Below are 16,043 nucleotides of genomic sequence, written 5' to 3' on the forward strand. Positions count from 1 at the left end.
GTCAGAGGATGATTGGTGTTGAAGCCTCTGGGATGGCAGGGGCAGGAGAAGGGGGGGAGTGTTGAAGGAGAGGCCAGGATTCTGGGTTTTACTGTTTAATATAAGTTGGGATTTCTTTTTGACATTTTTGATTTTTCTTTTCTTCAAATATACTACATAGATTTAAGTGATGTAGTTGCTGCTTCTGACTTTTTCTTCAGGGATAGTATTGTCTAGACAGAAGTCTCTTTTCTGTGACAGCTTCTTCTTTTGCCTTATCTTCTGTTTTAGCTTTAGCAAATCATTTTTTTTCACTTTAGTTAAATATTGAGTTTCCTTAAAATCAGTCACTTCAAACCCTTCCCCCCTTACCTTCTCTTCCAAAGCAAATATTTCTTTTATTTCTTTAAGCTGTCTTGTCAGGTTAGGGAATTAGCAGTTTCAAGGCTGATGGCATTTGTGCAAATAGCAGAATTTCCTTACCAACAGGTAAGACTACTAAGATGTCATCTACATATCTGTACCATTTTAAGGGGACAAGTGTGAATTCAGGTGTTGTCTTTCAAAAAATTCCATATACTATAAGTTTGAAAGGAGAAGTGATAAAGGGTTACCCATGGCCATACCAAATATTTGTTGGTAATATTTGGTATGGCCAACTGCTTATTATTGCATTTTTCATAAAAAAAAAAAACTTCAATTATTGATTATTTTCCATTTTTGGAGTCATATTTCTTCCATCAGATTGGCGCCATATGTGGCGTAATCCTGGAACATCTGTTGTAAGCCTGGAAATAATTTTGGACAAACATGATTGAAAAGCATCGTAACCTCGTAAGCTGAACCCGTTGTAAGCCAGGGACTGCCTGTATATGCATTAAGCTACAAATGTCCTTTAATATCCAATTCACTCTACCTCAAAATAGTATATATTTTCATATAAGTCAACCGAAGGGGAATTTTTTAGTTATAATAATTCGTCCTCCTGGGGATTTGAACCAGCGAACAGACAGAGGAGAAATCAAGACTACAGTGACATTATCGACTTGGCCAACAAGTGAGGTTATAAGTTGATACTGATTCCGAGCTTACAAATCTCTGTCGAACTCGGGTATATGTAATTAGAGTCTATATCCAACCCCCTCTGCCATGTTAACCAAATCAAACGTTTGCTATAATATGAATTCTTACCACATCACCGTGATTCATATACATGCATTAAACTGCAAATGTCCTTAATATCCAATTCGCTCTACCTCAAAATTAATATATTTTAATATATGTTAACCGAAGGAGAATTTTTTAGTTATAATAATTTCTTCGTCCTGTGGATTCAAACCAGCGAACAGAGGAGAAATCAGGACTGCAGTGACATTATCGACTTGGGCAACAAGTGAGGTTATAAGTTGATACCGATTCCAAGCTTACAAATCTCTGTCAAACTCAGGTATTTGTAATTAGAATCGACATCCAATCCCCTCTGCCATGTTAACCAAATCAAACGTTTGCCATATTATGAATTCTTATCACATTACCGTGATTCATATAGTAGTACATGCATTAAACTACAAATGTCCTTTAATGTCAATTCGCTCTACGTACTTCAAAATTAATATATTTTCACATCTGTTAACCGAAGGGGAATTTTTTAGTTGATAATAATTTCGTCCTCCCATGGATTCGAACCAGCAGACAGACGGAGGAGAAATCAGGACTGCAGTGACATTATTGACTCGGCCAACAAGTGAGGTTGTAAGTTGATACTGATTCCGAGCTTACAAATCTCTGTAGAACTCAGGTATTTGTAATTAGAATTGATATCCAACCCCCTCTGCCATATTAACCAAGTCAAATGTTTGCCGCACGTAGCCATATATTGTGTATTCTTGTCACATCACCGTGATTCATATACATGCATTAAGCCACAAATGTCCTTTAATATCCAATTCGCTCTACCTCGAAATTATTATATTTTCATGTACCATGTTAGACGAAGGGGAATTTTTTAGTTGATAATAATTTCGTCCTCCGTGGATTTGAACCAGTGGACAGACAAAGGAGAAATCACACAAATGTCTCCATGATTTGGATAGCACTGTTTTGGCCAGGAAGAGAGTGGTTTCCGAACCTACTCAAACTGCTGTCAGATTTTCTGAGGTTGCTTCCAAGAAAACAACAGCTTCTCAGACAACTGCACTTTAGGCAGTTCCATCAGAACTTGTATTCTCTGGCCCTGACATGTTACAGACTGTCAGGAGACTGCTCAGAAAGAAGGGCTTTTCATAAACAGTTGCAGACTCCATTGCCAGCTGCAGAAGATTATTCTCAGATAAAATCTACTAGGCAAAGTGGATGATTTTCAGAGCTTGGTGCAGTAGTGATGGTGTCTCCTCTACTCAAACATCTATAGCAGAAATAGCTGACTTCTGGCTATATCTTAAGAAGGATAGAAATCTTTCCATGTCAACTGTTAAAAGTTACAAATCCATGTTAAATTCTGTATTCCACCACATAGGAACAGGTTTAGCTATGAATCAGATCTATCGGATTTTATTAGATCATTCTATACTTCAAAGCAAAAGGGGATTCAATCAGTATCATGGAACTAAGGTCCCAAAATGGCTATCAAGTCCATTTCAGACCCTCGTAGTCCTTTTTTCTGAGAGATATACTAATGAGAAAAAAACTGTTCTTATTAGCTTTAGCTACAGCGAAAAGTTGGTGAAATTCATGTGTTGGACAAGAGAGTGGGTTTCACCCAAGGAGACATAGTATGTTTGTTCTTGCTTGGGTTCCTACCTAAGAACAATACTGCATCTAAACCTTGGCCTTGATCTTTTGCAATAGTAAAAAGTTTGAGATGCTAGGCCCAGATGAAGTAGAAAGAACTCTGTCCGGTAAGAGCTCTTAAGCATTATTTAAAAAGGACAAAGGAAATTCGAGGAACATCAAATAACCTGTGGTGTTCAGTAAAAAACCCTCACGGCCTCTGTCTTAAAATGCCTTTAACTTTTTTTCTCAGACCTTATTTCAGAGGTGCACACTAATAGGAAAGGAATCTTTTCCTTTATGCTAGATTAAAGCTCTTGAAATGGGAGCTGTATCTTCTTCATTAGTGTTCAAAAGGATTCTTTCTCTAACTTTCATCTTACAATCGACTTTTTGGAGTTGTAAGTCAGTGTTTGCAACACGTTACTTAAGAGACGTTGAAACAGTTTATGATGAATGCAGTACCTTGGGTCCTTTTTATGCAGCTGGTGTGGTGTTGGGGAAGGAAACATAGGAAGCTCCCTTCCTTCTTATCTTCTCTTTACCTTGCTTAGGGGTGTTGAGCTCTATGAGAGTCTGGGATTATGGTGTACGTAGAGTACTCCCCAGTCTTTTTTATTATTGGATTAATTGGATAATGGTTTTTATATCTACAAGAGTCTGGGAGTATGGTGTACATAGAGTACTCTCCAGTTTTTTTTTATACTTGGATAACAGGTTTTATATTTCATTTGGTGATAGTGATGACTATATTTATTCTGGTTATTTCATTTAGTACTGTGTCCTGGGCAAGGGCATTTTGTATGCTTTGTTTAGTTAGAGGAACTTTGAACCCTAGCTACAAAGTCACCCACTAAAGTAATAGGTGCATCAAGGCCATGCAGCCTTGCTTCTACATGATAGGATGATCATCTATTATTTGACTTGAAACAAGATTCAATGATATTCCTTTTAACTGTGTCATTACATGGGATTAAGGCTCTTGCTTGACTCCAGTTAATAGGATGGTCTAAATCTCTTATATGTACAAATAATGCATTCGATATTTGCCCAGTTCTCACAGAATATTGATGTTGTTTGAGACGTTGTGAAAGAGATTTACTGGTCTGTCCGTAATAGACTTTATCACACTTTTTGCAAGGAATTTCATATATGCAACCTGGAAGATCTTTAGGAGAATTTTTTATTATTAACTCTTGACATTAATATTACTGAAAACAACATTTTCATACAATCAACTTACCTGTCAGATATATACATAGCTAAGACTCCGTCGTCCCCGACAGAAATTCAAATTTCGCGCCACTCGCTACAGGTAGGTCAGGTGATCTACCGGCCTGCCCTGGGCGGCAGGACTAGGAACCATCCCCGTTTTCTATCATATTTTCTCTGTCGCCGGTGGTATCAACATTGTTGTTATACCTCCTGACTCTTAGATTCATTTTTCAACATTTGATCAACGTTTTTTGGCTTTTTGGTGACGTATTTGGATCGTGTTTTGGCATTCGCTACTGTGGACTGTTTTTTGGAATAACTCTTTTGGATTTTTCTCAGTATTGTCTGATTCTAATGTGAGTGTGAGAATGTGGTGTGAATGTAGGCTGCAGGGTGAGGATACCGAAAGCTTCGGTTGATCCTCACACTGTATGCCGTAAATGTAGGGGGTTCAGTGTTCTGCTATTAACACTTGTAAGGAATGCGAGGGTTTGAATGCAGAAGAGTGGAAGACTTTGACATCTTATTTGAAGAAGTTAGAGAGGGATAGAGTTAGACGACTGAAAGGTGAGTTCAAGCCTATTGAGCCTTTCACGGTATTAATTCTAACCCTACTACTGTAGATTCTCCCTATAGATCTCATTCTCAGAGTGTCTTTTCGGATTCGGCATCGGAAATCGCCAATCTGAAAGCGACTATTAGAGACATGAAGTCCAAGATGGCTGACGGTCGAAAGGTAAGGCTAGTTATAGTGAACATTTTAGTTAAGTGAGTCCTATCAGTGTTGTGGAGGGGGCGTTTGATCGTCCCTGCGGCGCTCCCAGGCCTAGACCTCTTCCAAGCTCCCATGCCCAGAGGAGAAGGAAAGTCGAAAGCCTTAAGGAGGTCGTGGGGAATCCCCAACGGTCAGACGTCCCTTCAGCTAGCTCTGCTTCATGGCAGCCAGCTCAAGGGCGCTATAGGAAAGCGTCCTTCGCGAGTGTTTCTCGTCCTCTCCCTCTCCCTCACCTAAACGAGGGTGGAAGGAGTCGAACTTATCGAGACCGCTGAAGCGTCATATGAAGCAAGACATTGATTCTAGCCAGAGCGCTTCTCGGATGACGCCCCGTCTGCTATTAAGAAGGCGAAGATGGCGTCAGCGTCACCTGACGCTTATGAGGAAGTACCCCCATCATGCTTCTTCCCCGAGTGATGACGAGAGGCGTCATGCACTAGACGTGGGAGAAGTGTCAAGAAAGATAATTATGGCGGTTCAGGAACAGACTGTCATCTCTTGTGGGTTAGTTTAGCGCCCCGTCGGAAAGGACGTGACGCTTCCAATTAAGAAGTCTCGTCCTCTCTCACCTGCTCGAAGAGAGAGTGTTGTAAGACAAGAAAAACGAAAGACGTCTTTTAGAAGTGAAGCGTCATTTCAAGCGGATCTGAGACGTGACGCTCCATCCAAGATTGTGACGCCGAGTAGGACGCCCTTAGAGAGCGGAGCGTCTTCCAGACGCGAAGCGTCATCAAGACGTCAACAAGAGACGTCATACATGACGCTCGGAGAGCGGGAAGCGTCATACAAGACGTCTTCTACAGTGCAAGAGAAGCCGCAGGTTGTGACGCCTTCCAAGTCTATCAAAACGGGGAAAAGGAAAGAGTTTCATTCCTTAGCCCTCTCCTATCAGGAGTTTGTCTCCTCCAGAAGAGGAAAGTTCAGAAAGGAGCAACGGAAACTCAGATATATCCCGAGTTGGAGGAAAACTCGGATGATGACGATCATGGAAGAGAGGGCTTGTCCAACTATAAGGTGTTGACTACCCTGCTTCTTGAGGAATACGGAGACGAGTTGACTCCGGCTGCTCCTCTTTCTCCACGCTCGCTCTTTTCTAGTGCGAAGGCGAAGAAGCCCTCGTCTTTTCTGAAGATGAAGCCCACCATCTCGATGAAGCGGGCTTTACACGCCTTAGACTCCTGGATGAAGTCGAAGAAAGACTTAGTCAGGACAGTATTTTGCATGCCTCCCAGCAAGGTAGCTGGGAAAAGAGGCATATGGTACAAGACGGGGGAGAATATGGGTATCGCTCTCCCTTCTACAACAAGGCAGATTTTTTCGCGTTAGTTGACGCTTCAAGGCGTCCAAGTCTCAATTTCTGCTCGAATTACATGGAGTATTTCAGAACTGGATCATCTCCTCAAGGGACTCTTCCATGTATTGGAAGTCTTCAACTTCTTGGATTGGTCCCTTGGGGTGATGTCCAAGAAAGCTCATGATTCAGAAGGGAATCGAACCTGAAGCCCTGTTATGCATTTTGTCTTGCATCGACAAAGCGGTACAGGATGGATCTTTTGAAGTCTCTTCATTATTTGGAGCAGGTCTTTTAAAGAAAAGGACGGTGTATGGCGCATTCTTAACAAAGGCAGTCTTTCGCATGCTCAGAGGGCAGCTCTACTGTATGCACCTCTGTCGGACTATTTGTTCCTTCTCAGTTAGTGAAGGACGTGGCTCACTCTTTAACTGAGAAGGCGACGCAGGATCTTCTGACGCAGTCGGCTAGGAAGAAGAAGCCTGCTTTAGTTTCTGACAAGAAAGAACCTAGCACTTCTATGCAGCCCTTTCGAGGTGGTCCGATCTCCAGACCTCCCGCAAGAAGGAAGGCTCCAGAGAAGAGAGGTAGGTCCGCCTTTCGTCCCTTTAAAAAGGGAAAATGAAACATTTCTCCTCCAAGCACCAGTAGGTTGCCAGGCTCCTGGGATTCGTGGAGGCCTGGACACTGATAGACGCAGACGCGTCTTCACTGAATATCATAAGGAAGGGATATCGTATCCCTTTCCTGAATACTCCGCCCCTAACGTCAATACCAAGGGAACTATCAGCCAAGTACAAGGACCCTGTGCTGAGGGATACTCTTCGATCGATGGTGGAACAAATGTGGGACAAGAGTTGCAATAGGGAAACTAGTACTGGATCAAAACTCCCCGGGGTTTACAATCTCCTTTTTCTAGTGGCGAAAGCCTCGGGAGGCTGGAGACAGTACTAGACGTCAGCTCTCTGAACAAATTTGTTCAGAAGGAGAAGTTCTCCATGGAGACTTCTGCTTCAGTCCTAGAGTCATTACGACAAGGAGATTGGATGTCTCTAGATCTCCAGGACGCCTACTTTCACGTCCCGATCCACCCTTCGTCGAAGAAGTACCTCCGTTTCATGACGGGGGGAAGGATCTTTCAGTTCAGAGCCTTGTGTTTCGGCCTGTCCACAGCTCCTCAGGTCTTCACAAGCCTGATGAGGAATGTGGCGAGATTTCTTCATCTCAAAGGAGTGAATGTCTCTATGTATCTAGACGACTGGCTCATCAGGGCCAGATCGGAGAGACAGTGCTTGGAGGACCTAAAGTTAACTCTGGATTTGACCAAGGCGTTGGGATTGCTTGTGAACCTCGAGAAGTCTCAGCTGACCCCCAGACAAGACCTAGTCTATCTGGGGATTCGGATGGATTTCTCTGGGTTTTCGAGTTTTTCCTTCTTGCAAGAGAAGAACCGCAAAAGGTTTGAGGATAATCTCTCTCTTCTTAGAGAAGCAACAAACGTCAGCGAGGGAATGGTTGAGCCTTCTGGGGACGCTTTCCTCGCTGGAACAATTCTTCCCTCTAGGAAGACTTCATATCCGTCCACTTCAATTCTTCCTCAAGAAGTCTTGGAGCTGGAAAACCGGACAACTGTCGGACGTTTTTCCCATTCCAGTGGAGATAAAGGCACACCTACAGTGGTGGTTGCTACCTCTGGAAGAGAACAAAGGGATCTCTCTCAAGAACACAGAACCAGACCTAGTGTTGTTCTCCGACGCGTCGGAGAGGGTTGGGGAGCGACATTAGGCTCAGAGGAAGTGTCAGGCACCTGGGAACCAGCACAGGTGTCCTGGCACATAAACTGCAAAGAGCTCTTCGCCGTACACCTGGCCTTGAAGAGCCTAGAACCTCTGGTGAGAGACAAGGTAGTGCAAGTAAACGTGGACAACACCACCGCACTTGCCTACATTCGGAAACAGGGAGGGACACACTCCTCGTCCTTTACGAACTCACGAGAGACCTATTACTTTGGACGTCTCACAGGAACATCTCCCTGCTGACAAGGTTCGTACAGGGAGTAAGGAATGTGAGGGCGGACAGGCTCAGCAGGAGGAACCAGGTCCTTCATACAGAATGGACTCTGCACGAGGAAGTGTGTCTCGATCTCTGGTCTCTGTGGGGAACTCCTCATGTGGATCTCTTCGCAACATACATTTCAAAAAGGCTCCCAGTGTTTTGCTCGGTCGTGGAAGACCCAAGAGCGATTATGGTAGACGCCTTCCTGCTAAACTGGTCTCGAGTGGACGTTTACGCTTTTCCCCCATTCAAAATCCTGGGGTTAGTAATGAAAAAGTTTGTGGCGTCAAAAGAGACGAGGATGACATTAATAGCCCCCTTTTGGCCGGCCCAGGAATGGTTCACGGAGGTGGTAGAGTGGATCGTAGACTTTCCAAGATCCCTGCCAGGAAGGACCGGATCTTCTCAAACAACCACACTCAAGAGGTACCATTTCCCCCCCCCCCCCCCAAAAACCTCCCGCTCTCGCTCTGACTGCCTTTCGACTATCGAAAGACTTGTCAGAGCGAGAGGCTTTTCTCGCGAAGTGGCAAGCGTCGATCGCGAGAGCTCGCAGAACCTCCACTACGAAAGTATAACAGTCGAAGTGGGAGGTCTTTAGAAGGTGGTGTAGAGCCAAGAAGTTGTCCTCCTCCTCTACCTCTATAGCGGAAATTGCTGATTCTGCTATTCCTGAGAGTAAAATCTCATCTAGCCGTATCCACAATAAAGGGATACAGAAGTATGCTCTCAGCTGTATTCAGGAACAGAGGATTAGATCTGGCAAATAACAAAGATCTCCACGATCTCATAAGATCTTTTTGAGACTTCAAGAAGTCTAAGGAACCAGTACCATCCGAACTGGAACTTGGACGTAGTCCTCAAATATCTGTCTTCGGATAGATTCGAGCCTCCGCATCTGGCATCATTTAGAGACATAAACTAGAAAATGCCATTTATTTCTTTTAATTCGTTAGCGACGGCAAAAAAGAATTAGTGAGTTGCAAGCTCTGCAGGATAAAGTAGGATTCAAGGGAGACTCGGCTATTTGCTCATTTAAGACCCTGTTTTTAGCGAAAAACGAGAATCCCACGAATCCCTGGCCTAGGTCGTTCGAAGTCAAAGGAATGTCGAGTCTCGTAGGCAGAGAAGCAGAGAGGTCTCTATGTCCCTGTTAGAGCTCTGAAGTTTCTATCTTCAGAGGAAGCGTCAGTTGGGAGGCTCTAGACAAGGTCTTTGGTGCGCGGTAAAAGACCCCACAAGACTGATGTCCAAGAATGCTCTAGCGTTCTTTGTAAGAAACGTCATTACGGACGCTCATAAGGTCTGTCCTGACGAACAATTACAACTACTGAGAGTAAAAGCTCATGAAGTAAGAGCGGTTGCGACGTCTCTCTCGTTTTATAAGAATATGTCGCTTAAAAAACATTATAGATACGACATATTGGAGATGCAACTCAGTATTTGCATCTCATTACTTGAAAGACGTGCGTGTGACGTATGAGAAGTGCTTTTCTCTATGGTCCTATCGTATCGGCAGATACGATTCTGGGTACAGGAGCCGACACCAATCCTTAAATGTATATACTGTTCTTCTGTTTGGATATGGTCGAGAATCTCTTCGAACAATGGAGGATTCAGGCTCGCACGGGCGGCCGTCTATGTTGTTTATAAGAGAATTCTTGTCATATCCAATTAGTTGAGTAAAATTTTTTTTTTTTTTTTTTTTTTTGAAAAAATTATGTATGTGTGCGTATGGTTTTTGAGTTACGGTTGTTGTGACGAGTTCGGGGATAACTCGTAACAATCCTTAGTTCTAACATATGGTTAGGATCAGGTGGTCGGGATTGGTTTTTAGTGTGCTCCTCACTAAGGATGTATTGTCATATAAGTGGATCAGCACCCATTGACAAAGTCCTTTTAGGCTCTGCTGAGTAAGTGGGAGGTAAGACCCCATCGGCAGACCCACAAGAACTCTTGGCCATAGATCACATATCTCGCTAAAGTTTCTTGAGGTGATGCAGACTACTGGGCAAACACCCACGAAGTCTCCACCTATCAGGTAGGAACAAGGTGGTTTTTATTTATACCTACAACATATGTTGTTTACCTGTCTATTCCATATAGTAGCTGTCTCTTACCCTCCACCGAAGGGTGCCAATCAGCTATGTATATATCTGACAGGTAAGTTGATTGTATGAAAATGATATTGTTATGTTTACAATAAAGTTTCATACATACTTACCTGGCAGATATATACAATTAAAGGCCCAACCCAGCCTCCCCGCAGGAGACAGGTGGAAGAGAGAAAATATGATAGAAAACGGGGATGGTTCCTAGTCCTGCCGCCCAGGCAGGCCGGTAGATCACCTGACCTACCTGTAGCGAGTGGCGCGAAATTTGAATTTCTGTCGGGGACGACGGAGTCTTAGCTATGTATATATGCCAGGTAAGTATGTATGAAACTTTATTGTAAACATAACAATATCATTTATGTTAAAAAGCTTTAAAATTCTAGGAATATCTAAAAACCTTTCATCATAGGGTAATTTTAGAATGTTATGCTTACTAAATTCAAGTTTGTCATTAGATGAATAAAATGTTTTTCTAGCTCTTTTCCATGCCACATCTATAAAAGTCCTTGGGTATTTAAGTTTCAATGCAATATCATAAATGGTTTTAATTTCAGCGTCAATAAACTGCGGGCTACAGACTCGTGCGACTTTTAAGACCTAATTTTGGATCTAATTTTAAGGGGGTTGCATCATACATAAGATATAAAATGAAAGTGTGTAATATTAGTATGTATTGTATGATAAAATACAAACATAATTGAATACGTATGCATCTTTTCCATGGGTCTTTTAAAAAGTTATGCTTAAAAAGTTATGCTTTACTTTACTTAATCCAATAATATTATATGTATTTTCATTTTATACTATTTGTTTGCGTTATGGAATGCAAACATAGCAATCAACATTTTGGTTTAGAAATCAGCTGATGGCGATTGAATATTAAGTTTGTTTCTCGCTCCTAGTTAGTACAAATTACTAATCTCAAGATACAGGGGGTCCTCGAGTTACGACGTAGATCCGTTCTTACGATGCATCGTTTAACACGATTTCAGGGCGTTAAGTCCTCGGAAAACATTGAAAAATACCAACATGATTTGTTAATGTAAATACCTATCAATAACAACGAGAGAACAATTCCTTACCTTTATTAGTTTGATTGGCTTGCACACTGGAGAGGAAGCTGCGGTGTGCTGGGAGAGACTAGGGGGGGTTAGTGAAGCAGAAAAAGAACCTCCAGAAAGTTGCTGGAGCTTGCTGAGGCAGATGATTCTTGAGGTGAGGCAGTAACATACTAGTACTGGAGATGCTGAGGCAGGTGTAATTCTTCGAGGTGAGGGCAGTAACATACTACTGGAGATGTTCGGGGCAGGTGAGTCTTTAGGTGAGGCAGAACCTACAGAAGGTGCTGGAGATACTGGGGCAGGTGAGTCTGGGTTAGCAGAACATTCAGAAGGGGGTGCTGGAGATTGTGGGGCAGGCGAGTCTGGATTAGCAGAGGCAGCTGAGGTAGAGGGTACAGGATCTCCTGCAGGCCTCTCTACCTTCTTAAAATACTGCTCCAGGTTAGTCTGAACAGAGAGCGACCTCTTTTATCCAAGATCTCCTTGTAAACACTGCATCAAATCCATGACGCCTCTGGAAACCCTAGTGAAACCTGTCCAAGTTGGGATCCTGAGCCTCAAAAGTTGACAACGCTTGCTGCAACTCTGCAAAACCTCTTATCAATCCTGCCTTGTGAAAGCCTTAGGCTCTGGGGTGGGTGCTTCTTCTTCTTCCTCTATTATCTGCTTCTCCAGTTGTATCAGGTCCTCAGCAGATAACTCCTCGCCATGAGACTCCAGCAGCTCTGTAACATCATCAACCTCCATCTCCAAATTGATTTCCTTACTCAGGGCAACAACGTTCTTGACAACTAGCTGAACTGTGTCCTCAAACCCATGGAAATCATTCACAAATTGAGGACAAATTTTCTTCCAGACACCATTCATGTTTGTTTGCTTAACCTCCTCCCAGGAATTAGCAATGTTCTTTACAGCATCAAGGATGTTGTAGGATTTCCAAAAGTCCTTCAGAGTCAAGTCCTTCTTGGTTTCAGTTGCCTGTAAAGCCATAGCAATTGTCCTTCGTAGGTAGTAGGCCTTGAACGAAGCAATCACTCCTTGGTCCATAGGCTGTAAAAGGGCCGTGGTATTAGGTGGAAGGTAAACCACCTTGACATTAGGGGTTGAAGTCTCCAGCTGGGCAGGGTGTCCAGGGGCATTGTCCAGCACTAGCAACACCTTAAAGGGGATACCCTTGGAGGCGCAATACCGCTCCACACTTGGAACAAAATGGTTTACGAACCATTCTCAAACACTGCAAGTGTCACCATGCCTTCTTGTTGGACTTCCAAATTACTGGTAGTTGACCCTTCCAAATGCCCTTGAGTGCCCTTGGATTTTCAGCCTGATACACCAACAAGGGCTTCAGTTTGAAGTCGCCAGCAGCATTACCCCCAAGAAGTAAAGTTAGCCTCTCCTTGCTGGCTTTATGACCGGGTGCTGACTTCTCCTCCTTGGCGATGTAAGTGCGGTTAGGCATACGTTTCCAAAACAAACCTGTCTCGTCTACGTTAAACACTTGCTGAGCAGAATAACCCCCCTCCTTAATTATCTCAGACAACGCTTTAGGAAATTCACTCGCTGCTTTCTCATCCCCACTAGCAGCTTCACCTTGCAATTTAAGGTTATGGTAATTGGCCCGAGCCTTAAATCGCATAAACCAACCCTACTAGCCACAAACTCTTCACTTTCACTTCCTCCCCCTTTTCTTTTTTCAACGCTTCAAACAATCTTTTCGCCTTCTCCTGAATCACCATAAGGCTGACTGGGATACGCCGTTGATTTTGGTCTTCCAACCAAAGCACCAATAACCTTTCCATTTCAATTATTAGACCACTACGCTGCTTAGTTATCACTGTCGCTTTCATAGGAGCAGATCCTTTCACATGTTCAACGATGCGCTCTTTATCTTTGATAATGGTAGCAACGGTCGAACGGCTAAGGCCAAGCGAGCGGCCAATGTTTGTTGGCGTTTCTCCCTTCTCAGATCGCTTTATAATGTCCACTTTAATTTCCATGGTGATGGCCTTTCTTTTCTTCGATGCACTACCATCAGAAGAGTCCGCCTTGCGCTTGGGAGCCATAACAAAGAGCAAAAAGTTACAAAAACGATACAACACGAGGGAGAGAGAGGCAGTGTAAACAACCAAAATGGCGTATGGGCGGAGGACTGAGCGTAGCGAAGCGACGCCGTTCCCTCTCCCCCACAAAGCGTATTCTTCCGCCGTGCGCCTGGAACTAGTTCGCGTTTGTTTACGTTGCTTACGACGCTAAACCGCGTAAGACGGAACGACGCAAAATATTATTTTTTATATTTTTATGGGGGCGCGTTCGTAACCACGAAACATCGAAAGTCGAGACCAGCGTAACCCGAGGACTTACTGTACTCTATTTATATGGGACAAGGTTATTTTATGTTATACAAAGTAAGATGTGTTCTTTCATGCCCAATAGTTTTGATTGAAACGTGTCTTCTCTCAAATTTTGTTTACGGTCGAGTTTGATGGTACTATACCAAAGTTTGCAAGAGTTTCATCCACGTTGCTGATGCACGATAAGTTATTAGCGGCTCAACATTCTTTCTTCAACTTCAGTTAAAACTTACAGATTAAATTTAGCAGTACTATATGCCCTTGCCGATCTTTTCTACATAGCGAGTAAGGCTTAGTAATGTAAAAATATATCTGTCCTGTTGAACTGCAAGCAAAAAGGCTGTTTTTTTTTGCATTTGATTGTTCTTACCAAATCAGCTGTTTCTGGCACTGTGCGTATTTTCAAAAGTATATCATTACTAACGGTACCTTTGGCTTTCTCTTTTACTTTTTTTATCTTAACTAGAAAATAAGATAGATAGAGATGGAGGAAAAGGGGTTAACCTAACTAAAAAATGGCATAGATAAAGAGGAGGAAAAGAGGTTAGCCCATTGCTATGTGGTCTCGTAAATTTAACTCCCATGATACGTGAGATACGTATGTGATAAAATAATTTTTTAAAGGGTGAAAATTTGGGGGTCACATGATACAGGCAGTCCCTGGTTACTGCGGACTCGGTTATTGGCGATCCGGTTTTATGGCGCTTGTCTAGTGCCATAAAATCAGCAATTTATGGCGCCCGCTGAGTTTCGGTTATTGGCGGTTTTCATTTATCGGCACACCCCCGGGAATGGAACCTCCGCCGATAACCGGGGACTGCCTGTATGCGAGATAGCGTGTTACACGAGCATGTACATACTGTATTTACTATTTTCTTCATTCACAGTAAGCAAAGCCTAACTTGACAATTTGGTTTTTGAATTTTGGGTTTTGAATTTTTTAATTGGAGAGAAGAAATGTAGTATAAAAGAATACTTAAATGTAAGCTCAGAAATTTTTAGAAATACTAGTACCAATGTATAGAGAATAATTCTTATTCACCAGGTAACTACCTTAATATAGCTCTCGATTACATAATACGTAGCTGCATTGCTGTTAATTCCCGTCATATGCATGTACATACATACGTATGTACCTTAGTAATATCGGGGCTTTCCAAGTTACACAAAGGGATCAGCATACTAATGGGAACAGATTTGAAAGGATTTCTTAAATAAAACTCTGATTTTCCTTAACCTTATTAATTAACACACAACTTAATCTAATCTTATCCTCTAACACCTAAGCAAGCCTAACTTAACATTACCTCAACCACCTAATATTGCAACGATACTGCATAAACTTTATTTTCCTCTTGTCAGCCGCTCCTTCTGCAGAGAGCCTCTGGTTGTTCTTTTCTAGTTCCTGAATCGATATTTCCATCTGCTCGTAGATGCATGGTCTGGAATCGTTAACCTTCCTTAAAGCTGCTCTCTGCATGCTCAAGTAATCAATTTCTTGAAGTTGATCCTCGATGACAGCCTGTTGTTGCTTGAGGTTCGACTCCTGTTCCCAATTGTGCTCCAGCAAAGTCTTCCCCAACTACAACCAACTGCAGGTCAGATTCACAAGTTGGAAAAAGGGCCACAAAATCTGTAGGCCCTCTGTCTCTATCCAGCATACTACCACTTCGCCGGTGGGCTCAGAAAAATTCAGTACAGGTGGAGGGGAGCCTCAGACTCTTTCCCATCTACCAAACTGGAATGAAAAAGAAAAGAAAGAACCATTAATCACAAAAATTTCTCTCGTCCACAAGAATAACATAATGAATAAAAACCTATTTTCATACATTCAACTTACCTGTCAGATATATACATAGCTATCGACTCCGTCGTTCCCGACAGAATTTCAAATTTCGCGGCACTTCGCTACAGGTAGGTCAGGTGATCTACCGCCCTGCTCTGGGTGGCAGGACTAGGAACTATTCCCGTTTTCTAATCAGATTCTCTCTGTCGCCGGCTGTTATCAACATTGTTTGTTTACTTTCCTCTGACTAGAATTCGTTTTTCGCAAAGCTTTTGATCATCTCTCGCTGATATTTGGTGACGTACTTGGATCGTGTTTGGCATTCGCTATCGTGGACTGTTTTTGGACTTGGTTTTTGGAATTCGTGAATATGTCTGATTCTAGTGTTAGTTTCAGTGTGTGTGTGAATGAGGGCTGTAAGGTGAGGATTCCGAAAGCTTCGGTAGATCCTCACACTAGTTGTAGGGGTGTAGAATGGTTGAATGTTCGATTGAGAATAGTGTAACGAGTGTGAGAAACTGAGTGCACAAGAGTGAAGAATCTAACTTCTTACTTGAAGCAAGTTAGAGAAAGATAGAGAGAGGAAGGCGGCTTATAAAACCCGCAGAATGTCTGCCTCTCATGATTTACTATCTAGCTCTGTAGCT

At 42.8% G+C, this 16,043-nt stretch overlaps 1 protein-coding gene across 10 annotated transcripts in view; it reads left to right on the forward strand.

Annotated features, from left to right (window-relative positions):
• Nucleotides 1-16,043, forward strand: part of LOC135195639 (pyruvate kinase-like) — a 146,308-nt gene that overhangs the window by 25,718 nt on the left and 104,547 nt on the right. Inside the window, exon 1 of one of the 10 annotated variants that reach the window (XM_064221999.1) lies at nucleotides 15,110-15,208. The exons of the other annotated variants lie outside the window; for them this stretch is intronic. Within the exon in view, the coding sequence (XP_064078069.1) occupies nucleotides 15,125-15,208 (84 nt within the window). The 5' untranslated portion in view covers nucleotides 15,110-15,124. Of the gene's footprint in view, nucleotides 1-15,109; nucleotides 15,209-16,043 lie in introns of those variants that run through there. 10 annotated transcript variants of the gene reach the window in all.

Source organism: Macrobrachium nipponense, chromosome 16, assembly GCF_015104395.2.
Source record: "Macrobrachium nipponense isolate FS-2020 chromosome 16, ASM1510439v2, whole genome shotgun sequence".
NCBI classification, from domain to species: Eukaryota; Metazoa; Arthropoda; class Malacostraca; order Decapoda; family Palaemonidae; genus Macrobrachium; species Macrobrachium nipponense.